This window comes from Hylobates moloch, unplaced genomic scaffold (assembly GCF_009828535.3).
Source record: "Hylobates moloch isolate HMO894 unplaced genomic scaffold, HMol_V3 SCAFFOLD_12, whole genome shotgun sequence".
Classification (NCBI taxonomy): domain Eukaryota; kingdom Metazoa; phylum Chordata; class Mammalia; order Primates; family Hylobatidae; genus Hylobates; species Hylobates moloch.
The window spans coordinates 51,965,431-51,988,664 of record NW_026652287.1 but is presented as its reverse complement, the minus strand read 5'-3'; the positions used below and the strand labels follow the sequence as shown (position 1 = coordinate 51,988,664).

Here is a 23,234-nt window from a genome sequence, read left to right as displayed (position 1 = left end):
AGGACAGTGAGGGAGAGCCCAAGCTGCCCTCCCCCACTCTGATGAGGAAACTGAGGTCCCGCGGTGGTCCCCAGAGCAGAGAGGATGGGGTAGGGTGGGGTGGGGAGTCACCCTGACTAGCAGTGAAGGGCACAGGCCAAGCTGGCCCTGGGGGCCTGTGACCCCCACCACGCACAGCACACATTTCCAGATACCACCCCCCCAGTGCAGCTCCCTGGGGAGAGCCCCCTCCCATCCTTCTCCTTGAGGCTGGGGTGGGGCCAGGCCTGCTCCAGGGGGGCTTGCCTTTTAATACTGGGACAGCCCCGTCACCCCGCCATGCTGGTACGCCCGCTCTCCCTGGTACGTGGAGTCCTGCGAGAGCGCCACATCGATTTGTGATTTAAACTCGTCACCAAGGTAACTGTCCTGAAAGACAAGGTCGGGAGATAAGCAAGCCACAGGCCAAGGGTGCTCACATCCACCCAGCCCTCAGAAGCCCCAGAGAAAAGAATGGAAAACCCGTTCCCAAACTAAGACCCAGGAGACCCACTCTGATGACCCCAGCCCAGGGACAGGTAATTCAGACAGTGGACATGGGCCAGGCCAGCTCTCTGGGGCTCTTCAGAGGGAATGTTTCAGGTGCACAGCCCCACCCTCACTCAGGTAAGTCCCATCCCAGGGCTCTGAGAGGGCTCTGTGCATGGGGTGAGCTCACCTGGGACAGCTCCGGCTGGGAGAGGCCGGGCTGGCTCATCTGGGAGGGCTGGCTCATGGAGATGTAGCCCTGCGTCAGGGCGCCCTGAGAGAAGGGCTGTGACGCCACATCCTGGCTGGCTTGGCTGTTGGGGAGGTTGGTCTGGCTGGGCCCAGGAAGCCCAAAGCGGTTCTTCTGGCGTCCCCCACGACCAGTCTTGCCTTTTGGGGTGCCTCGCCCTGAAAGACAGCAGTCCAGGGTGATCCGAAGGAGGCCGGGGCCTCGCCGACAAGCACACTCTCAAGAGCTCTCGGGAGAGCCACACCCAGCCACAGCCACAGATGCTCACCTGCAGCGGGCCCGTTGGCTTGTCCAAAATAGCCAGGCGGTGGCATGGGTGGCATGACCAGGTTGAAGGGGATGGGAATGTTCATGGCAGCCACGTGGCTAGGGCCGGCGCTGATCATGCCAATCTGGTCGTGGGTCTGGAAGTACATGCTAGAAGGCCGGCCTGCAAATCACAGTGGAACACGGCAGGTATCACCTGCCTCGGTCAAACCCCAGCGATGCCCCACCCACCCCGCCAGCCAGTCAGCTGGAGCTGCACATCTGTCCCGGCTCTGCCCAGCCTGAAGATTCGGATTCGCAGGACTCCATGTTGACTACAGCAGCCTGCCTGGGGCTGGGTGCTTGGGCAGGCACCCTCCCCCAGGAGAGTCTGCTGGGAATCATTGGCCTACACAGATCTTAAAAACTGAAAATTGGGGCCGGGAGTGTTGGCTTAAGCCTATAATCCCAGCACTTTGGGAAGCCGAGGTGGGTGGACCACCTGAGATCAGGAGTTTGAGACCAGCCAGGCCAACATGGCAAAAACTCGTCTCTACTAAAAACACAAAAATTAGCCGGGCATGGTGGTGGGTGCTTGTAATCCCAGCTACTCGGGAGGCCAAGGCAGGAGAATCGCTTGAACCCAGAGGGGGAGGTTGCAGTGAGCCAAGATCACACCACTCTACTCCAGCCTGGGCGACAGAGTGAGACTCGGTGTCCAAAAAAAAAAAAAAAAGAACCTGCAAATTGGCCAGGTGCAGCGACTCACACCTGTAATCCCAGCACTTTGGGAGGCTGAGTGGGAGGACTGCTTGAGGCAGGAGTTCGAGACTAGCCTGGACAACATAGCGAGACTCTGTCTCTAAACAAAAAAAAAAAAAACAAAATAAATGAAAATCACCCTTACCAAAGGAAAAAAAAAATCCTTTTTATGAAAATGTTCTATTTGTACTACATGCAGTCCCTGCCCTTTTGGTAAAAAGGCAAGAAAAAGCTAACTAGCTTGATCACCAGGAAACACAAACGAATAAACTCTGGCTAAAGACAAACACCCCAGGGGTGCTCCGGGGCTAGAGATGCCCTAGGGGCGGGGAGGCCAAGGGAGCCAGGCACCACCCTTGAGGGGGAGGACAGATGGGGGCACCTAAAGCTGCAGCCGTGGGAACGGCCAGCATCCCCGTGTGAGGACAAGGGGCCGGCCAGGTCCCCTGCTGGGTGACTCACCCTGGCTGCTCCGATCATAGACGGAGCCTGGGATGATGGCCTCCCGGGCATCATACATGGCTGTGGTCATGAAGCGGGCTCCCTGCGAAGGTTTAGATAGGTGAGGAATTTGTCATCTCAACAGAAGGAACAATTTCCCACGGGCCCGGTGGCCTGGGAGGTGGCAGGTACGCAGCTGTGGGGTGTTGACACTGCGCCAGGGGCTCTCCCTGGAGACAGGAGGGAGCTGCTGTCTCATGGCCTCTGGGTCTCGCCTGCCCTCCTCAGCAGACCTGGGCTCTGATGCTGACCCTTGGGCCTCAGCTCAGGAAGCTTCACACCCCCTCACTACCAGGGCACCCCAGGCTTGCAAAGCTTCCAACTGCCCGTGTCCAAGGTCCCAGGCTGCTGCATGCAGCACAGCAGCCCTGAGCCCAATTCCCAGAGGCCACCCAGGACTTAGTGGCCCCAAGCCAAAAATGCCACACACGGCTTGGGAGACAGGAAGTGGGCTGGCCCACCCTCCTCTAGGAGAGCCCTCCCTCAGCTCACAGGCACATGGGCCAAGCTGGCATGTTCCCAGCAGTGTTTCGGGCCCAGGTTTCTCCGTGCTGCCCTGCTGTCCTGCGCAGGCGCTCACCGGGTTGATGGTGTTGACCAGCTTGCGCGGCTTGCTGAACTGCATGAGGCTCTCGCGCAGGTTGTTGAGTGGCCCCTCCACCAGCACCTTCTGCTCCTTGTAGTAGTTCAGCAGGTGGTTCCAGAGTGGCTGCTTCGACAATGCCTTCGGGTTGCCCACAATGATGACGCCATACCTGCAACAAGGGCGCAGTGCTGAGGACGCAGGTGGAGAGCTGCCCGTCTCACAGAATGGTCCATGAGGCAAGGCTGCATTCACTCAGAACCCAAATCCAAGGCAACAGAGGCGTGGACTAGGCAGCAGGCAGGCTGCCAGCCACAGGGACAGGCCCCAGAGCCCAATGCCAAGCCACTGACCCTGCACATGGGTTGATTTTGTGGCCGACTCTAAGCAGCCCCCTGGCAGACACCTGGCTGGGTGGATACATTTGGAGAGAAGACCTGCTGTCAAGAGAGTTGGCCTTCCAGGCACCGGGGCACAGGCGGCCCCACAGGGCCCCCAGCAGGCTGGGGCACTGATCCGATGCCCAGCTCCTCTAGCCCATCTCACGCAGCTGTGAGGGGATCCACCCAATACTGCCCACCAAACAAGAGGGCGCCTTAGAAAGAGGGAATAACCAATGACAAAGCCATGGTGACCTAGAGGAGAACCACCACGCATGTGAGCCGGAAGGAGCACCAGGCTCTCTCCCTGTGCTGGGTGGAGCCACGGGCCAGGTCACCCCTTCCAGCTGGTGAATGGGTCCTTGCTGTCTAGTGTTTGTTTTTTTTCTTTGGAGACAGAGTTTTGCTCTTGTTGCCCAGTGGCTGGAGCGCAATGGCACGATCTCGGCTCACCACAACCTCCGCCTCCCAGGTACAAGCGATTCTCCCGTTTCAGCCTCCCAAGTAGCTCAGATTACAGGCATGTGCCACCATGCCCGGCTAATTTTTTTGTATTTAATAGAGACGAGGTTTCACCATGTTAGGCTGGTCGAGAACTCCTGATCTCAGGTGATCCACCGGCCTCGGCCTCCCAAAGTGCTGGGATTACAGGTGTGAGACACCGCGCCTGGCCTGATGTCTAGTTTTTATGTGGGATGACAGAATGGACACCTTGTTCTCGGGGTCCCTTCTGCTATCATCAGTTCACAAAAGTCGTATTTTAGAACCAAAAATAGTGGACAGGACCAAAACTTACAGGCTCTCAGATTAAACAACTTGACAGACACACACAAGATTTATTTGAATCAGACCAGAAGGGCCTGGAAAGAAACGTCCTGCTGGGCTGAGGCACAGGGGCCACAGCAAACCCTCAGGACATGGAAACAAAGATCTCTCCAGTGAGACATCGTTTCTCAACTGCTGCTCAGAGTCCTCTGACCTCTGGCCCTGGTAACCTCCAACCCTAGCCCCAAATTCCCTGGGAACTGAGGACTGATGAGAGCAGGTGGGCAGCACGCAGCAGGCAGCCTACCTTGCTCTGGTCAGGGCCACGTTCAGACGCCTGGGGTCATTTAAAAACCCAATGCCTTGGTGCTCGTTGGCCCGCACACAGGACAGGATGATGAAGTCCTTCTCACGTCCCTGAAAGGCATCCACACTGGCAATCTCCACCTCCTGGAAGGGAGCTTTGTGGTCACTATCAGCCAGCAGGCTGCCTTCCCAGTCCCCCCAAAATGCAGGAAACACACCAAGACCCACCCTCAAATCCCACCCGGGAGCTTTGGGGCCTGGCACCTGCTCGCCGCACCTAAGGGCTGTCCTGGCTCTGCTGCCATTTTGTTTTCTTTTTTTTTAGAGACAGGATCTTGCTCTGTCACCCAGGCTAGAGGACAGTGGTACAATCTCAGCTCGCTGCAGCCTTGACCTCCCAGGCTCAGCTGATCCTACTTCAGTCTCCTGAGTAGCTGGGACCATAGGCACATGCCACCATACCTAGTTATTTTTTTTTTTGGTGGAGGCAGGGTCTCCCTACGTTGCCCAGGTTGGTCTGGAACTCCTAGGCTCAAGCGACTCCCCCGCCTCAGCCTCCCAAAGTGCTGGGACTCCAGGTGTGGCCATGACACCCAGCCTGTTCTCTTTTAGCCACGGGGATTTGTTTCTCAGCACTAAGAGCACGTATGCTCATCCCACAGAACCTGAGCCGTGCTCAAAAACAGAACAGAAACCACTGCCATGTGGCCACTCAGACTCAGCACTTGGGCTCATTTCCCCGTGGAGGCAAAGCTGTGCCTCCTCCCTACACACCCGCAGCGGGTGTTTCATCCCGGTGTCAATAAAGGTTTGAACACCACGGTCTCCACAGCACAACATCCACTGGGTGGCACGCACAGACCACTGCCGTTCCACCTTGGACTTGTTTCAACCGTCCCAAGAAAACACCCTGATGTGCCAATCTCAGCCCATGTTTCTGATCCCTGTGACATATTTCTCAAAGTCTCTGTCCTGACCATGTGGAATTTCGCAGGGTCTGTGGGGATGTGCTGTCTGTGCCCTCCCCAGAGGGTGGGCCAGCTGGTGCTTCCTGGGCCTCTCTGAGCTCCAGCCAGGACAGGCACCTCTTGGGGGGTAACTTAAAGGTCAAGGATCAATACCCCTGCATGGCCCAGGAGACCAAGTATGCCCGAGGGCACGGTGCACCTGGTAGAGCTTGGTGTGCAGGGAGCCGCTGAACTGCATGTACTGCACCAGGTAGGAGCGCTGGCCCTCGTAGGGCGTGATGATGCCAATCTGGTCCGGCTTGGCGCCCGCCTTCAGCAACTTCGTGGTGATCTTCTCCACATTCGCAGCCTCGGTCCTAAGAAACCCAGGCTCTCAGTGCTGGGCTCCACCTGTGGGATCCCGAGCCCTGAGGCTGGAGGCCGTGAGGGGTGCAGACACATGACACCCTGCGGGAAGGCAGCTGCCATCACTGGCATTTGCACGGCTGAGCTTCCCCAGCCTTCACCAGGGGAGTCTTGACGGGCAGAAAAGGCTGCCATGTGGGATTAGCAAGTATCTGCCCAATATAAAACAAGTACAATAGAAAAGGAGGCAGAAACAACACGGTTTAGAGTCTAAACAGGGGATGAAGGCAAAAAAAGTTTCAGTCCCATGTTAAAAACAAAATAAGTAGAATGGGTCAGCAACCTCTCAAGCTGTCCCCAAGGCCTGCAGACGCCGGTGGGCCTGTCCCTGCTCACCTGTTCAGGTAGGAGGTGCCCGAGCTGGCAATCTCCTCTTGGCCCTGGGTCACGTAGAAGAACATCGGTTTATCGGGTTGGGGCCACTGGAAGTCAAATCCCTTCTTCACACGATCCGCTGTGAGGGGAGGCAAAGAGGTGTTAACACTTCAAAAGCCCTAGCCCGCCTCAACTGAGTTCAGACACAGCGCAACGCAGATGCTACACTACAGCGCCGCAGGCCCTGGGGCAGGAGACCTCGATCTGTGAGGCCCTGGTGAGGTCACCGGAGCCGGTCCCCTGGCCAGAGATGCCCAGGATTGGGCAAGGCTGAGGAGAGGCCACCAAGAGCACCATGGCCAGCACAGAGCTGGCTCAGCCCCTGAACAGGGAACAGGGTCTCAGCCAGGGCTTTCCTGTAGCCTGGATCTCTGCCAACCCCAGGATACAGGCTATTCTCTTGCTTCCTTCCAGAAGCTTGCCTTAAAGGCGCCACAGCCCCTACAACTGACTTGTGGGTGACACTGTTGAGCCAACTGTGTCCCCCTGCCCTGCAGCCTTGTCCGTTCCTGCTGAGGGCCTGTGGACTGGTGGCTCTGCCTCTGGGCTCCCTCCTGGGCTGGGGCCCAACACTGCAACCGGGGGGCCGGGGCATCCTGCCGTGTGAGCAGCCACTTTCTTTGGGCTCTTCGCACTCATCTTGGCTTTTCTGGGCCCTGTTACGTTTCCTTAAAACTGTAAAACCAGTTTCTCAATTCACAGGTGCCCTCCTCACTCTACTGGGAGCTTCGATCAGTGTGAGAAACTGGTGTTTTTGCACAGCACCAGCCTGACACAGACAGAGGAAGCTAGACACACCAGGACACACCATATGATCCCACATCGAGCTGGAAATGAGGCCAAGTGCATCACTGTTGTTACAGCGAGCACAGGGGCCACCGGATGAGCTCAGAAGTCCCTCAGCCCAGGGGCTGCTATGGATGCGCACCCCTGGATGGTGGCCACCTGCAGGGATGAGGCGGCTTCTCACAGCTGGTCAAGTGGTTCTGGGTTCAGGTGCTGGCTATCCAAATATGCTCACTTAGTAACCACTCATTGAGCCAGACACTTGTAATGTGGCCACATGTTTACACTTCAATAGAGAATTTCCTAAAATGTACTTACTGGGTGTGAACTACGTGCTGTACATCAATTAGAGAGCAGTGTGCACCAGCATCTGCCCTCTAGGCCGATGCCCTGGGGACCATGAGGGGTCTGAGCCTGCGCCGAGCCACGCCTTTCCCAGCCAGTGCTCAGACACCCCAGAGCACAAGTGAGGTCTCTGCAGCCTTGTGTTTTCAGCCTTGCCATGCACTGGGAACAGCGGTGTCCCTGCGATGTCAGTAGTGGCATCAATTCCCACGACCTACCGCTCAGCAAAGAGTGGTGTGGCCCAACCTGGGGGGTGGGCTCTGAGCCTCACTTTCTCCTGTAACTAGGCCTGACAATACCAACCTCACAGGTTTGGAGTTCACAAGGTGCTGTGTCAGCAGCTTTCAAGAGCCTTTACACTCTCAAAAGTTAGGGAGTCCAAACAGCTTTTGTTTATTGGATAACTGTATTCTCTAAACTTGGAAATTTAAAAAATATATTAATTCATTTAAAAATAACCCATTACAGCCGGGCGCGGTGGCTCACGCTTGTAATCACAGCACTTTGGGAGGCCGAGGTGGGCGGATCACGAGGTCAGGAGATCGAGACCACGCTGAAACCCCGTCTCTACTAAAAATACAAAAAATTAGCCGGGTGTGGTGACGGGCGCCTGTAGTCCCAGCTACTCGGAGAGGCTGAGGCAGGAGAATGGCGTGAACCCGGGAGGCAGAGCTTGCAGTGAGCCGAGATCGCGCCACTGCACTCCAGCCTGGGTGACAGAGCGAGACTCCGTCTCGGAAAAAAAAATAAATAAATAACCCATTACATGTTAGTTATTTCTCCAAAAATAAGCTAAGTAAGAAGAGTGGTCCTGTCTCTCATTTCTGCAAATCTATCTGGCTGAATCGGAGGCAGCTGGGCCCTGGGGTCTGCCTCTGCTCAGTCCACCCTCCTGGGCTCCGGGGACGCTGTGGGGAAGCCGGGCCTCATGGATGCCTGTGGCTGGAAAGGGAAATGGATTTGTTTTTACAGCCTTTCTGCATGGCTGGGAGTCTCCAGCCCTGAGGCCACATCAAGCTGGGCAGAGGTGGGTTTCCACAGGCCTGTGACAACTCTTTGCCACTCCATCCCCATGTGACTTCGTGACACTCTGCGTTGGTCATTCAGGAAGGATCTCCCACCGAGTCAAGTAGGTCTTCCAAAGGCTGACACATTTCACCGGCAATGGTGGAAACATTCCATCTGTCACCCCCACAGACCTCACCAGAAAAGTCTCTAAGTGTTGGGAAGATACCAAGCTCATGGCAAGCGACGTTAAGTTTTCCAAAATTCTGGTTTTCACTTGAATTTTACTACTGTAACAGATATTGCCACTTATTCTCCATGAAGCGACAGGTTCGATCATTTTTGGAAAAAGTCTGCCCAACACCTTGGGGTGAATACCCAGGATGTGTCCACAAGGCCTTCCTTCAAGCACCGGCATACCCGAAGGTGTCACGAGAAATTTTATCCGGTCACAGTGAAACACTCGAGGCTTAGTAAGATGTACTGTTCACTTCCTCATCCGGGGCGTTTCTTACTGTGATCTGGGCACAGTCTGGCCGCTCTGGGCCGACTCCTGCAGAAGCACCAGTGGGTCACCAGCAGTGCGAGCATCGGCAGAGTGAAAAAGGGCAGGTGAGGCCTCTGTGTTATTCAGGGAAGCCGGACACCGTCTGGCGGACCCCCGGGGCCCAGGCCCTGAGAACGGCTGTTCATGAAGCACTGAATGCACAGCCCACGTTAAGGCCTGGGCTCAGCTCCCCTAACAGCCTATCCTGGCTGCTGTGCATGCTGCCACATGAGGCTTAGATGAATTCTCAGGCAATGACTGAGTTTTAGAGGACACAGGCTCCCCACATGCCCCAGAGACACCACTTGATCCAAGACCATACCACCAAGACCTTGGGCACAAAGTGCCCTTAACTCAAGCAGTGGCTATGTGAAGCCACTCAGGGGAAACTGATGGGCCTGTTCCTTCTCCCCAGTCCACATTCCCTTGATGCTGCTTCTCCGTAGAAGCCCCTGCCCTGTGCAGAGCCCCGTTACCTGCAGTGACACCATTCTGGAGGGAGCCCTCGTAGAAGATGTTGGACGGGAAGGCGCTGAGTGCAGGGTGCATCCGGTACTGGACCTGCAGGCGAATGGGCCGGATGCCCAGCACCACCAGGCGCTCGAAGAGCGACTGTGACAGCCCGGCCTTGGCCGCCTTCTTGCACATCACCACTGGGCCCAGCTGACAGTGGTCACCTACAAGGATCAGCTGTAGGGACAGGGGCCCCCATAAGTCAAGAAGCTCAGGTGTGAATCGGCCTCAACACACACTAGCAAGGAAGTAGGGGCCCCAGGGTGCACAGGACACCACCTGGCCACAGGGGCATTGCTCACCACACACACTGGATGTGCAGCTGGCAGAGCCCACCCTCTATAAACCCCTCAGGGAGCCCCCTGTGTGCGCGCACTCTGCTGGGCATCCTACCTCAATACAAGGTGTTTTAAAAGACAAACACCAAGAATCACACACACGAGTTTTCACACAGGAGAGGGCAGGGGAGGCAGCCCACCTGCTTGGCCCCGAGGACCACGGGAACCATGCACTCCGGCTCGGTGGCCTGGGTGCTTTCGTCGATTAAAATGGAGCGGAACTGCATCTTGGCCAGCCTCGGGTCACCGGCGCCCACACACGTGCAGCAGATGACATCTGCGTTCTGGGGAAGGGTGCAGAGGCATCAGGGAACCTGCATTGTAAACGCCACCAGATCCCAGAGGGCAGGTGGGACAGGACACAGAAGCTCTCCTGTTTCTCACCCTCCCTGACACTATAAAAAACAAGCTGTCCCTCCCCGACAAGATACATGGTCCAGGCTGTGGTGATTACAAACTTTTCAGTCCTTAAACAGTCATGTTTCACGGAAAGCAACCTCTCCACACCAAGAGCTCTGCGCCTCACAACAGCCTCCAGGGGGCAGTGCTGAGCTGCTGGAACCTGCACTCAGGCTGATTCCAGTTCAGGCTGGTTGGTTATGAAAGAGCAGGAGTGTTCTAGATCCATTGCCGGATCCCAGTGGAGGCTGGCAGGGAGTGGAGACTCCCTAGAAGACCGTGTTCCAGGCAGCGAGATGTCCCTAATTTACTGTACAACTGAGCGCAGAGAGGCCAAGTAGAGAGCATCTGAGTTCTCTTTCCGGAAGCGAAGCAACAATTCAAATAGGTGCTTTGGCCCAAACAAAAACCATCAGGCCTCCAGCCCACAGGCCCTTTTGCAGGCAGGAGGGGCACTCACCATCAGCAGCTCTCTCTCTGCGGTGCGCTTCAAGGCCCGGTACCGCTTCTCGTCGGCAGACGACAGCTCCCCAGTCTCGTCTTTCAGCTGCTGCAGCTTCTGCAGCTCAGGCATGCTGGAAGCACATGCAGGTCAGCAGGATGCCTGAGCTCTGTATACGTCACCCGCAGAAGCTCAGGGACCAACTGGGAGGGATGGACTCGACACACACCTGTCCATGTTCCTGATCTGGTTGTGCAGGGCCAGGAAAGACACCGGGGAGTCGATGGCCTCACGGCTCTTGGCACACAGGCGCACGACCTTTAGCCCCGTCTGGTGGATCTTCTCCGTTAGCTGGTCCACAGCGATGTTGCTCGGAGCACACACCAGCACCGGCCTGCAACACCATTGGGACGGCTCAGTGCTTACCCAGAGGAAGCTTGGTGAACGTAATAAGCCAAGACTGTTTTTTGAGACAGGGTCTTGCTCTGTTGCCCAGGCTGGAGTGCAGTGGTGTGATCTCAGCTAACTGCAGCCTCAACATCCTGGGCTCAAGCGATCCTCCCACCTCAGCCTCCTGAGTAGCTGTGGGACCACAGGTGCACGCCAGTATCCCCAGCTAATTTCTCAATTTTTTTTTTTGTAGAGATGTCTCACCCTGTTCAGGCTGGCCTTAAGCTCCTGTCATTTTTAACAGGCAGTAATGACACGATGCTGAAGGAGCTCAGATCCAGACAGCCCAGCTTTCACAGCTCTACCCACCGCAAGCAATGCCAAGGCTGGAACTTGCACCCTCCCGCCATGCTATAAAGTGCCACACATGGAACTCACGCTGCTGCAGCCATGCCCCTCCTGCCCCCAGTTTTCTAAACCAGTAGCAGACTTGGTTACTAAGATCCAATCCCAAGGCTGGAGCTGACACGAATAATGTCACATAGAGAGCGGTAGGCGCCACAGCGACACTAGCCGCCACGTGCTCTCTTCGGTGTGACAGAGCCCGAGGCTCCTGGCAGCAGGCCTTCCATCCGGCCACCCTAAAGTCCTCCCGGGTCTTGCCCGCAGGGGCCATGTCAGCCCTACCCGTTGCCTTGCCGGGCCAGGTGGTAGACGATGGTGGCCGACGTCACCGTCTTCCCCGTGCCTGGCGGGCCCTGGATCAGGCTCAGCGGTCTTTGCAGCACAGTCTTCACAGCATAAACCTTCAATACAAGCGGCCGTTAGGGGCAGCCTCCGCTTGTGTCCCGGCCCGTGGGCGAGGCCCCGCACGCTGAGGACGGCGCGCACCTGGGAGTGGTTGAGGTCGGGGAGGCCCTGCGCCGTGAAGCGCTTGGGCAGCTGGCACTTGATGATTACGTCCTCCACCTCGTGGCCCAGCAGCTTGTGGTAGATGTAACCAGACACCGAGGTCTCATCCACGGCAAACGTTTTCAATGCGCTCTGCATCCTGTGAGGGGGGTTTGGGGTTGGCAACACGCACAGCCATGGCCGCCTCACCGGTATCCTGAGTTTGCAGAGCTGGGTGGGGAACCCCACTCCACAGTGATGGGGAGGGCTCATAAAGATGCCACGGGTGGCAACCAGGGAACAGAGGGCAGCAATGGGAGAAGACGTACCTGTCAAAGGAGGTCGACTTCCACACAAAATCCACCTGGAAGTTGTGAGTCACCTCCACAGGTGCACCCACGCTGCTCCGCAGCTCAATGGCGATCTCATCGCCATAATCTGTGTGCTGAGTTAAGTTTGCATCCTTGTCAAAAGCCGGGCTGACCTTTCTGGGCTGCCCTTGGTACACGCTCTTTAAATGGCGTTTTTAAAATTTAGTTACTTAAGACACCGCTGGCTCTGCACCAAATGCTAAAAACGTGCAGCCAACACCACACCAGAGACCAGAAGGACAGACAGCATCCTTGAGGAAAGACTCTACCTCACCATGAGCCGGTGTCCCACCCCCAGCCAGCCCGGAGTTCCTCCTTGCCACTCCCAGCCACCCATCTAGGCCCCTTTCAGAGACGCAGAGGGCAGCAGCGAAGCCAGCAGCGCTCACCAGCAGTGAGCAGCCACATCCCGGGCCCCAGGACCTCGCCAGGAGCTCCTGCACATGTGGCCAGTAGGGGCAGGCAGAGATTGGGGAACCCAGCTTTGGCCATAGCAGCTCTTCTCACAGTTCCACGGAAACAACGCCCCTCCCAGTACGCCCAAGCACAGGGCTCCACATACACAAGCAACCTGCCATCCAGGAGGCTGTGGCTGGTAGGCAACACTCTTCCCTCGACCCCGAGCCCCAAAACCGGTCTCACGTGTTCAGGATGAGCTTGTCAGGCCCAGGGTGGGTGTGGAAGACAACTCTCCCTACCCTTGTGGAGGCCACCGCTGAATGGTCAGGCCCCAGCAGCATTGGCCAGTCACCAAGAGGCAGCCTGAGTCCAACCCGCAATGTCTTCTCCCAGGACCCCTCCCTGCCCCAGGCCTCTGACTGCACCTGTGCTTTGCAGCTGCCCCACTCTGGCCGGCAGGCTGCGTCACCATGAGGTCACTGCACATTCCCAAATGTGGCCTGGGAGCAAGTGTGTGCTCAGAGGGTCTGCATGTGACCACTGGCTTCTGGAATCTCCGTGTGCAGAGTCAGCCTCCAGGTAAGGCGCTCCTGCAGCCACATTAACCTCCAGAGTCAGTCCAGGGACGCGCCACACAAGCGGCATACATTAACTTCCAGAGTCAGCCCAGGGACACGGCACACAAGCGGCATCACCAACATCACCATTTGGGCAGAGGGGAAGCAACCATACAACCAGCTGTCCCCTGAAGGTGAAGGCCCTGCGATTCTCCTAAGAGCAGTGGAGGGCGGTGCCAACCAGCACTCACCACAGAGCATGAGATGTTGGCCCAGCAGTAAGCATCAAATCCACGGTGGCCTCCACCTGATGCCCCCACTTTCCTTTCCCACCAGCCGGCCCCACCCTCTTCACATGAAGGATACTATCAGGGACCTTGATGACGTGGCCGATCCCTTTCCACAGGGGCGCAAGGTCCCCTTTGTACCGCAGGCATATCTCATCCCCCTGCATGAGCCGCATGTCTTGCGGTAAAAAAGTGAGAGAGGTGGCCATTTTAACCCGCGCCGTTGCTTCCACCAGGGTGAGTTCAAATTAAGGGGCACTTTACAAGGGTGGAACTAGGAATTTTATGCTACTTATGGTCACAAATATTTTAAAACTTAAAATCACCTCTTAACCAAATTATGACTAAATCCTCATTACCAGAGTCAGTCTTGGGCAAAGTGAAGTAGGCGATTCTCTTCTTGTTAAGGCCCAGGTCCCACCTGACCGTGATGTTATCTTGAGTCTGAGCACATGAAAAACAAGAGCCCCGGTTAGCCTCCAGCACAGGCCCGGGCCTGGCCTCCACACGCCCGAGGCCCCATGAGACGGGCCCTACAGTAAGCCTCTGCCATGAAAGCAGGCGCCGTGAGTGGCACCTGACAGCCCCAAATGCCACCAAGGGCACATCTGAAAGAGAAGCCATTAGGAGTCCCCAGAACACACACGGGCCGATCCTGTCTGGAGGCTTCACTGCACACCAGAGGCCTCCGTGGCCAGGGAGCAGCTGCTGTGGGAGGGAGGAAGAGAGAGAGGAGGGGAGGGAGGGGAGGTCAGCGCTCCAGGGCTCCCGTTGCCTAAATGTGGTCTTCACAGGGATCACGCCCGAGTCTAACTCTCGAAACTGTGGGCAAAGCTGTGGACCCCACTGGGAAAGATGTGTTGGATTTAAACAGAAAACACTGACGCTGATGTCAGATCTGAGGGCGGGGTCCCCGACCACCGGGCTGCCAGGCCCGGATCCGCAAGCTCCAACTCTCAGGTGTCGCGGCTGCAGCCCACATCAGCTCCCACAGCCTGGAGAGAAAACCTCCCTCTGGAAGCCTAAGGAGAGAGCTGTGAGAGCCAGAGCCCAGCCCAGGCCAAGCCCTCTTGCACACATCACCTGGGACTCCTTCAGCTTCTTGTCGTAGTCGGCCTCCAGCTTGACCAGGGGCCCGAATATGTTCTGGTACTGGTAGGCGTCCTCGTACCGCAGGAGGACATGCTGCGGCTCCTCGTCCACCCCCGGCTTCTCCAGGTCCTCCAGCGTGGCAGAAGGGTTTTCCTAGAAGACAACAACACCGCGCCACACTCGTCCTGTTTTTCCCTACATGCAAATGAACGAGGGCGCAGAGGCACCAGAGGGATGGAGCACACATGCCGCTTCTCAGAATGGGCCACGGTAGGTGGCATGGAGGGGTTCTGGCGCGGCCCCACCTGCAAGGAGAACCCTGGGAACGGGAACTCCATGCCACACAGGGAGCTGCACACCGGCCTGGCCCATGTCTGGGCCTCAGCTGCTGCTCCTCACCCCAGCGGGGTTCCGGTACTTGGGTGAACCTGCCTACAAAGCCCCAGGCGCCAGCCTGACACACTGTCCACAGCAGAGGGCACCTTCAGAGCCGGCTGCTTCCTCCAAGCATGCCCAGCTTGCGAATGAGAGCAGCTAACCCTCCTCGCAGGCTGCCACAAAAACCACCGGTTTCTCTCGATGTGTCCACAGCCCAGGAGGCCTGTCTCCCACGTCTGCTAACCCTGAGCCAGACCAACATGGGCCCGCAGCTCTTCCCCTGGGGGCCAGCTCCCTCAGTGAGTGCCACGCTGGTGGGGACAGGACATTTTCTGGGCTGTTCAGATATGAACAGGAATCATGAAATCATCTGGCAACCCGAAAATCCAAGTGGAAAGGTACCCGGCTGAACAATGCTTAAAAAAATATTTTAACTTGCACTTCAGTTCCTATGTTGAGATTTCTGACTGAATGAGAGGCAAATGAAAAGTTCTAGCCTAGTTATTAGAACTACTTTATCACAAAATCCTAAACAGCTGGAAGCAGAGAAAGGCTTCCGTGGGGAAAAGTGAGGGCTGTCTGTTGAAGGAGGGCAGGCACCCACTACTTGACCTGGCACCCTCTCCTCTCCCCTCTGTCTCAGCTGACTGTGCCGACCCCTTTCCCCAGGACACTCTCACAGCCCACCTGTCTGTGCAGGTCCAGGCTCTGCCAGACAAGTCTGCCCACAGCCAGCCCCATCCTTCCCCTCCCACCACCCATCCTCACCCGGGCAAGACAAGAAAAATTGCAGCAGCCAGAGCTTTCCCTTCCCCAAGGCCAGGCTCTTCTCGGTCAGGTAAGGCTGCCTGGATGGAAGGTGACCAAGGTGCCCTGAGGTCATTCCACGTAGAGGTGGCAGAGGCCTGCCTGAGTTCCTTCCAGAGAATCTCCAGCGGTCTCACTGGGTCAAGCCGTCTCTGAAGACACTCCCCTCCCCGCAACCAGAAACCACACAAAGGCACGGGTCGGCCCGCTGGGCAGCCTCACCTTCCACAGCTCCTCCAGCTTGTTGATCTGCTGTGCCGTGATCTGGCGCGCCCGCAGCTGCTCCTGCTCGGAGGGGATCTTGACCAGCCAGGACAGGAAGCAGCGGTCCTGGATCAGCGGCTGCCACTGCGAGCTGTCCCAGTTGATGTCCTTGAGGCTGCTCTGGCTGGCACAGGGCTGCCTGCGGAGCGGGAGGGGTCCGTGAGGACCAGCTCCCCTCCCTGAAACCCCGGAGCAGGGAGGGCCCCCTCCCATGCTGACCTTTCACCCAAAGGGGCGTGCCCTGTGTTTTATTATGTGATCACATTACCTTCAAACTGTTAGTAATAAATCGCGTCTCCCCGTGCACTTGAGCTCTGAACTCTTAAAACTCAGAACAGACTTTGTTTTTACAGAATTGTTTTTATGACTTAGCCAGAACGCCCCAAAAGAGTTACACGGCACTGCCGACTCCTTAACAAGCCTCAGCCCCTAAATGCTCTCATGCCTCACCCTTCAGCAAAAACCATCTTTGGAGGACAACTCCCTGGAGTTAGAGCCACGGCTAGGCTGGGCTGGGCTGGGCCAAGGCTTGTGAGGAGACGGCTGGAGCTTAAAGGTCACCCCCAGGAGACATCTGGGGATCACTCACCTGCACAGCAGCACCACCACTGAGTCAGCTTTGGCCGGGATGAAGCCGAGGAGGAAGACGTTGCGACAGCCGCAGTTGTAGCACTCCAGGACTGTCTCCCCCAGGGGCCCGTCCTTGTGCAGGGTCACCTCTTTGCATTTTGCCCTCACAAGGTGATTTACAATGTGGCTGAAACCAGGAAATGATAAACGGTTAACACCCAAAGTTTGGCTTTTCACCACTTCCAATTTTCAGGCCCCTGTTAAAAGTTCCGGTACCATTCACGGTCCATTAGCAGAGGCAGTCACACCTCATCCATCTGGCATCTCTGGGGACCAGCCCTCCCCCAAACTAGCTCCCCACTGAGCACAAAAATCAATCCCAACTTGAACCGCTTTTAAGGAAAACTTCCTTAACACGGTTCACATAGTTTCTGCCTTTTTTAAAAATCCTGCTTTCTTAAATCCAACTTATCAGGCCTAATTTAACCCACTGTTGGCCCAGGGCTGCTGTGGGGCCAGAGACATTTCCCACAAGGTCCCGGCCCCTTCTTTCCAAGGTCACCCCCCCGCCGCCATCTTCTGTGGCTTCTTCTGAAATCACTCCTCAGAGGCCCTATGCCTACTTCCAGGAGCAAGTCCCTCCTGCTTTGCTACAGGCCGGGCAATCTGATAAGCAGGCGACTGGAAACCCCCGTAAAAAGCAGTAAAAGGGCTGAGCAGAGGCGGGGGCTGTTCTGCAGAAGCCCAGGGCTATGTCTGAAGCCCTGGCTGGCTCAGCTCCTTCTTTGCTGCGACGTGGCCAGGACACTGCTCACCTAAACCATGGTCTGGGCTGAACCCTGCCCTGCGCCAAGCCAGCCACCCTCCAGCACCTATCTGCCGTATCTAACAAGGATGCCCAGCTGCTCTGCCTTTGGGCTCTTCCAGTGTCTCCAGCAGCTCTGAAAACGCCCGCAGGGCCTCCCAGCCTTCCTCACTGCGCCCTCTCTCTTCCCCTCTGGAAAACCATTCCTGCCAAAAGCTTCAGCTCAGCTAATCTTCTAACTCTTCTCCCTGCCACGAGGCCCAGGATTCTCTAACCAGCCATGGCCACTCTGGGCATCTCCAAAGCCCGACTCCACTCTGGAGCCCTGCCGGCCACGTGGGCAGAATCAGCTGTCTCTGTGTCTTCCCACGCATCCTCACCCTGTCACAGCCAAGCTCCCTGAGGGCCGGCGGCTGCTTCCTCACCTTCCCCTGGGCCTCGCACAGAACGCTCAGTGGTGCTTGGCTCGAGCCTGTTGTTTCTCAGAGGCCCTTTTGCTCACTTCCCTGTTCTTGGCTATGCTGACCGGAAGCTGGGGTTGCCAGCTAAGAGAAGTTTTATTTAGTTGCTTTTCCTGCACAAGAGGAACTAAATGCAAACATAGCAACACTTAAAGTACCCAGAAGATTCTGAAAATGGGACAAGAATGTCTTTCGGTTATCCAGAAGATACTCTTCTTTAAAAATCTTTTAAAAACAGCAGCCCCTTTCTCGCCTTGCTCATAACACCATATTTCAAGTTACTAACTCAGAGATGCCACGAGATCTGACTGCTCCACCTGTAACCCTCCGAAACCCACAGCTGCCAAAGGCACAGGAGGGGCTGGTGTCAGCACAAGTAAGCCTGCCTCCGGGCTTTGGTCATTTTCTTTCTCCAGAATGTGAACCTCAGAAAAAGACCCCACTTCCTTGCTAGCACCTCAGAGCTCTGCCTCCCAGGCTCTGCTCCATCCTCTCCAGCAGTGGAGTGACCTGTACACAGCAACCTGGAGGGGAAGGGGAGCTGCTGGCACGGGACCCACCAGGACAAGTCCCACCACTCGGGCAAGACCATCGAACTCCCCCCCCTGGAATCTGGGCACCGGGAGCACACTGTCCTGTCCTAAACACAGAACATGCGACCCAGTCCAGCTGCAGCTGATCAACATCAGGAAGGCAAGCCCAGCGCCGACAGTCAAGTGAACTTAATTGAAGCCGATGATTCAGGATCTGGCCTGAATTAGCCTCCGGACAGCTCCGATGAGCTCAGGCCAGAGCGAGCCTGCTCAGGAACCAGGGCCCCTGGATGCCCGTTACTGCCTTGGGAACATCCTCCCATTAATGAAGATCAGCGGGTGTGCCAAGAGCTCATCTTGCAGAAAAATCGAAATAAAAACTGGGAAGGAAAATTAAGCCAACCCTACTTGCATAATAAAAAGAGCCACAGAGAATAAATCAAGGGTAAATACATTAAGGCATTCACACACCACCATCTGTTTCAAGTTAAACCAGTCACAGAGGAGGAAAAAAACCAGGTTTGTTAGCGTGATTTTATATTGCGCTTTGCTTCAACATTTCCATAATTTACACACAAATCTGAGCACAGCACTGATTAAAGACACATGCATGGTTTGATTATCTACCTGCCAGAAGTATTTCCACGTCCGTTGCAGAACCACTTCTTGCTGGTATTACAGTAAACCACGCAGGCAGGATCGTGTATTCCACAGTAACTAAAAAATCAAAACAGCGACAGTTACAGCTGGAAGCTTGCTCTCTGGTTTTCATTTGGCAAGATGTAAAATTCTTTCCTCTGACAACATTTTTAAGTTCTTCATTAAACACATACTCAACCCCAACAATCCCAGTAACCAAATCAAACTAGTTAACTAGGGCTTCCCAAATCCAAGAATGCAGGGAAGGGGTTGGGTATGTGGCAGAAGCTCCGAGGGGATGAGAAGCAAAGCCACCTCCAAGGAGAGTCCTGCCGGAGGGAGGCCTCACTCCTCCAGGGCCATTCTAGTCCCCGTTCTTTGGCCTGAAATTCAGCAACCCAGCCTCAGATCCAGTGGTCATGGTGAGCTCTGGGCTCCAGCAGAGGGCACTGTGCTCCCGGGGAGCTGGGCACAGACCCTGCAGCGGCAGCGCCCTGAAACTCACGCCCCGAAGCCCAAGCGAGGGGTCTCGGGAGAGCCTTACCCCACCACTGGCTGCAGTTTTCTGAAAATCCACAAACCAAACCCAAAAATGCTAGCTCCCCAGAGCTGCACCAGGACTTATGGCCATCTCTGTGTGTTAGGAGAACACAATTACATGAAAACATCTGTAAATGAGAATGAGTGAAGAGCTGAGATGCAGGAAAGAGCACCTGCCCACCAAGCCTAGGGAAGAGCAGCCTCAGTTCCGAAGCGCTGGGCAGCACGCAGGCGAGGAGCCGCAGGGTGGGCCCCAGGTGGGCGCCCACAGAGAGAGGCAGGGCTCAGGCCCAAACCTGCCCTGTCGCTCAGGCTGGAGTGCAGTGGTGCGATCTTGGCTCACTGCAACCTCCGCCTCCCGGGTTCATGTCATTCTCCTGCCTCAACCTCCCGCCTCAACCTCCCAAGTAGCTAGCTGGGACTACAGGCGCCCGCCACCATGCCTGGCTAATTTTTTGTATTTTTAGTAGAGACAGGGTTTCACCGTGTTAACCAGGATGGTCTCGACCTCGTGACCTTGTGATCTGCCCACCTTGGCCTCCCAAAGTGCTGGGATTACAGGCGTGAGCCACCGTGCCCAGCCAAAACCTTCTCCCCTCTTCTAATCTACATTTCCTCACTTGTGTGTCACAAAAATACAGAAATTAGCCTCAACAAGGGACGATCCCACTCGAGGTGAGAATTCTAAATTTGTCAACATGCAGGTCTATCCACTAACCACTGTCTTCACGTCCAATTCTCCAGGCACAGCCAAGGCAGCGGGAGGCAGGGATGCCCCAGAACCCTGCAGCAACCGCTTTGTGAGGGTATCTCAGCTGCTCCACTCACCCTCCTACCCCAGATGCTCACCCAATGCCATGACAAATTCTTTCTATGAGTGTGTGCACAGGTACCAGGCAATGCCCCCAGGGTCTGAGGAGGCCAAAGGAAGGAAAACTTTTCCCACCAACTGGTGAATTCAGGGTGTCGAAGGTTGTCGAGCCCACCCCCTGACCAGTAACAGGCCTTGGCTGTGCACATGGCCTGAGCAACTTCCTTACTCCCGAGGACACCGCCACCCAGAGTCACACAGCACAAGGGCGCCACCCTGTACCTGGGAGGTGAGTGTCCCAGGCCCGTGCCAGAGGCACCCACCTGTCCAGCACATGCCCAGGCCCAGCTGAGCCCAGCTCACCTGCAGGCGTGTATGGGGAGGTCCTTCGTGTAATAGGTGTCTTCTTCATCTTCCTCGAAGTTCAACTCAGCCAACAACTGGCTGGTCTTGGCTACACTGTCATCCACAGCCCCGTTCTGCAGGATGCCTTCGGGCCCAACCTGCAGCAGAACACAGTGTCACCCGAGCGAGGCTGCAGCTTCCAGGACTCAGTACAGAAGAACCAGCCTCGATGACTCTGGTGTGACACCTTGGCCTCATCTCTGCTTTGAGACAGTTTCCCTTGTTCTGACTGGATTTCACTCTTCTCTAGCAAACCTATCTGGCCAAAAAAGGGCCACTGGTGGCCTCCTGCACCCCCTGGTCCCCCACACAGCTGGTCTAACTCCCGCCTAGCCACAGAGCCACGTCCATGCCCACAACCAGGATGCCTAGGAAGAAGCTTCTTTCCCATGACTGAGGACCACAAGGAGCAGGGTGACTTTTACAGACAGCAGCGTGCCCTGAGGACAGCTCCATGATGCCAGACCCACCACGGTGTAAGGCTCATCAAACACTACAAGGCTGTCACCCATGCGGATGTGGAAATGTCACTGGCCACATCCACCACCACCTCCCCCTCCCCCATCCCTTCAGGCAGCCCTTTCCTGAGGATGAAGTAGAAACTGAACACGGAGATACGCTTGGCAACCCAGGCCACACCCTCACTGAAGGCGCCTCTTCCATGTTCAGCAAAGGCAGACAGCACATGGCTCTAAATCATCAGGCCACAACTGCACAGGACACCTGCAAGGAGACCACACAGCTACTGGGGCTCCTCATGCCGCTCCCAAGAACCAGCATCTCAAATGACATGGCCAACAGTCCCTGGCATGGCCCCCATAGGCAATCTAACCCCACCACGGGGTCAGGCAGCGGGAGCACTGTGTCATGGAACACAGGGTGGCACAAAATTAAGGGCCAGGGAGGAGTGATGGGAGCTCCCCCAAGGATGGCACCAAATCTCCTCACTGCCAGTCCCGGCACCCCAGGCAGCCCCTCGGCCTAATGCCCTTGCTGTGTGATGCAGCACCTGTGCGAGCCTAGGGACAGGTGCTCATGGGGAGCAGCACCCCACAGAGGCCCCTACAGCCCGCCTGGCTGGGGCGCGTGGGCACGTGCTACCTGCACGCGCAGATGTACACTGGGCCCACTGCTGCCCTGCAGTGATCTGGTCATAACATGAGCTGACTTCTGGGTTAACTTCTCCCTTCACTCTCTGAAAAGTTTCAAGATAAAACATTAATTTCAAAAATACATTTGACCCTAGGAACTATCATGAAATGAGCTAAAACAGCAGTAGGTGACAGTGCCTGGCACAGAGAAGTTCCACAGCCCATGCCAGGGGACATGATGGGTGAAGGACAAGAGGGTCATCATCTTCAGCTGGCACAGAGCTGCCACTCCAATGAAGTCCTTTGAGGCTGTCAACTTATCCCCTCAGCAGGGAGGCTCTGGAGGGGCAAGGCCTCCCTGTACCCATCTCAAGCATTCACCACTGGGCTGGGAAGCCCAAGAAGCAGCTCCTCGGCAGGACGGATCACCTGAGGTCAGGAGTTCGAGACCGGCCTGGCCAACATGGTGAAACCCGGTTTTTACTTAAAATGCGAAAAAAAAAAAAAATTAGCCGGATGTGGTGGCATGTGCCTGTAATCTCAGCTACTCAGGAGGCTGAGACAGGAGAATCAATTGAACCCAGGAGGCGGAGGTTGCAGTGAGCTGAGACCGTGCCACTGCACTCCACCTTGGGCAACAAGAGCGAAACTCCATCTCAAAAAAAAAAAAAAACCACAAAAAAAAAGCAGCTCCTCCCATCACCTCTGCTCTGGACACAGTATTTAAAGACATATCCTAGAATTCCCACTTCCTAGCCATGCACAAGGCCCCAGAGCTGGGGTCTCTAACTCCTTTAGTTCTGGATGTGAACCTAGCTACGACTAAAACCACATCCTGGAAGTCCATCTAAGAGCTGTACAGGGGCTTTCTGCCCAGACATGCTCCAGAACTCAGACCGTGCATCAGGGCAACACAACAGTAGGTCACTTCAAGGCTAGGAATGGTGGCTCACACCTGTCATCCCAACCTTTGGGAGGATCGCTTGAGCCCAGGAGTTCTCGAGACCAGCCTGGGCAACACAGCCAAGATCCTGTCTCTACAAAAAAATACGCAAATGAGCCAGGTGTGGTGGTGCGCACTTGTAGTCCCAGCTAATCAGGAGGTTGAGGCCGGAGGATTGCTTGACCCCAGCAGGTCAAGGCTGCTGTGAGCTATGATGCACTTTAGCCTGAGCAACAGACCAAGACCCTGTCTTTCTTAACAACACACACACACACACACACACACACACACACACACACACACACACACACAAAGCCTGGCCAACATGGCAAAACCCCGTCTCTACTAAAAATACAAAATATTAGCTGGGCATGGTGATGTGCACCTGTAATCCCCACGCAGGAGAACTGCTTGAACCCAGGAGGCAGAGGTTGCAGTGAGCCGAGATCACACCACTGCACTCCAGCCTGAGTGACAGAGCAAGACTCTGTCTCAAAAAAAAAAAAAAAAAAAAAAAAAAAGAAAGTCACTTCACTCCTACAGACGAAAACCACAGAAATTCAAAAACTCAAAAATC

At 55.9% G+C, this 23,234-nt stretch overlaps 1 protein-coding gene across 2 annotated transcripts in view; it reads right to left on the bottom strand.

Annotated features, from left to right (window-relative positions):
• UPF1 (UPF1 RNA helicase and ATPase) overlaps positions 1-23,234 on the bottom strand; it is a 36,768-nt gene that overhangs the window by 1,778 nt on the left and 11,756 nt on the right. Inside the window, exons 2-23 of one of the 2 annotated variants that reach the window (XM_032170183.2) lie at positions 20,582-20,721; positions 18,856-18,945; positions 16,449-16,616; positions 15,818-15,998; positions 14,402-14,563; positions 13,645-13,762; positions 13,398-13,496; positions 12,034-12,142; positions 11,705-11,864; positions 11,501-11,619; positions 10,653-10,817; positions 10,442-10,556; positions 9,723-9,866; positions 9,208-9,421; positions 6,010-6,127; positions 5,468-5,624; positions 4,302-4,444; positions 2,847-3,021; positions 2,228-2,309; positions 1,026-1,187; positions 698-915; positions 286-408 (exon numbers count right to left, since the gene is read on the bottom strand). In XM_032170183.2, the coding sequence (XP_032026074.1) occupies positions 289-408; positions 698-915; positions 1,026-1,187; positions 2,228-2,309; positions 2,847-3,021; positions 4,302-4,444; positions 5,468-5,624; positions 6,010-6,127; positions 9,208-9,421; positions 9,723-9,866; positions 10,442-10,556; positions 10,653-10,817; positions 11,501-11,619; positions 11,705-11,864; positions 12,034-12,142; positions 13,398-13,496; positions 13,645-13,762; positions 14,402-14,563; positions 15,818-15,998; positions 16,449-16,616; positions 18,856-18,945; positions 20,582-20,721 (3,159 nt within the window). In that variant the 3' untranslated portion in view covers positions 286-288. The remainder of the gene's footprint in view (positions 1-285; positions 409-697; positions 916-1,025; positions 1,188-2,227; positions 2,310-2,846; positions 3,022-4,301; positions 4,445-5,467; positions 5,625-6,009; positions 6,128-9,207; positions 9,422-9,722; positions 9,867-10,441; positions 10,557-10,652; positions 10,818-11,500; positions 11,620-11,704; positions 11,865-12,033; positions 12,143-13,397; positions 13,497-13,644; positions 13,763-14,401; positions 14,564-15,817; positions 15,999-16,448; positions 16,617-18,855; positions 18,946-20,581; positions 20,722-23,234) is intronic. The other variant, XM_032170185.2, reaches the window with a different exon arrangement.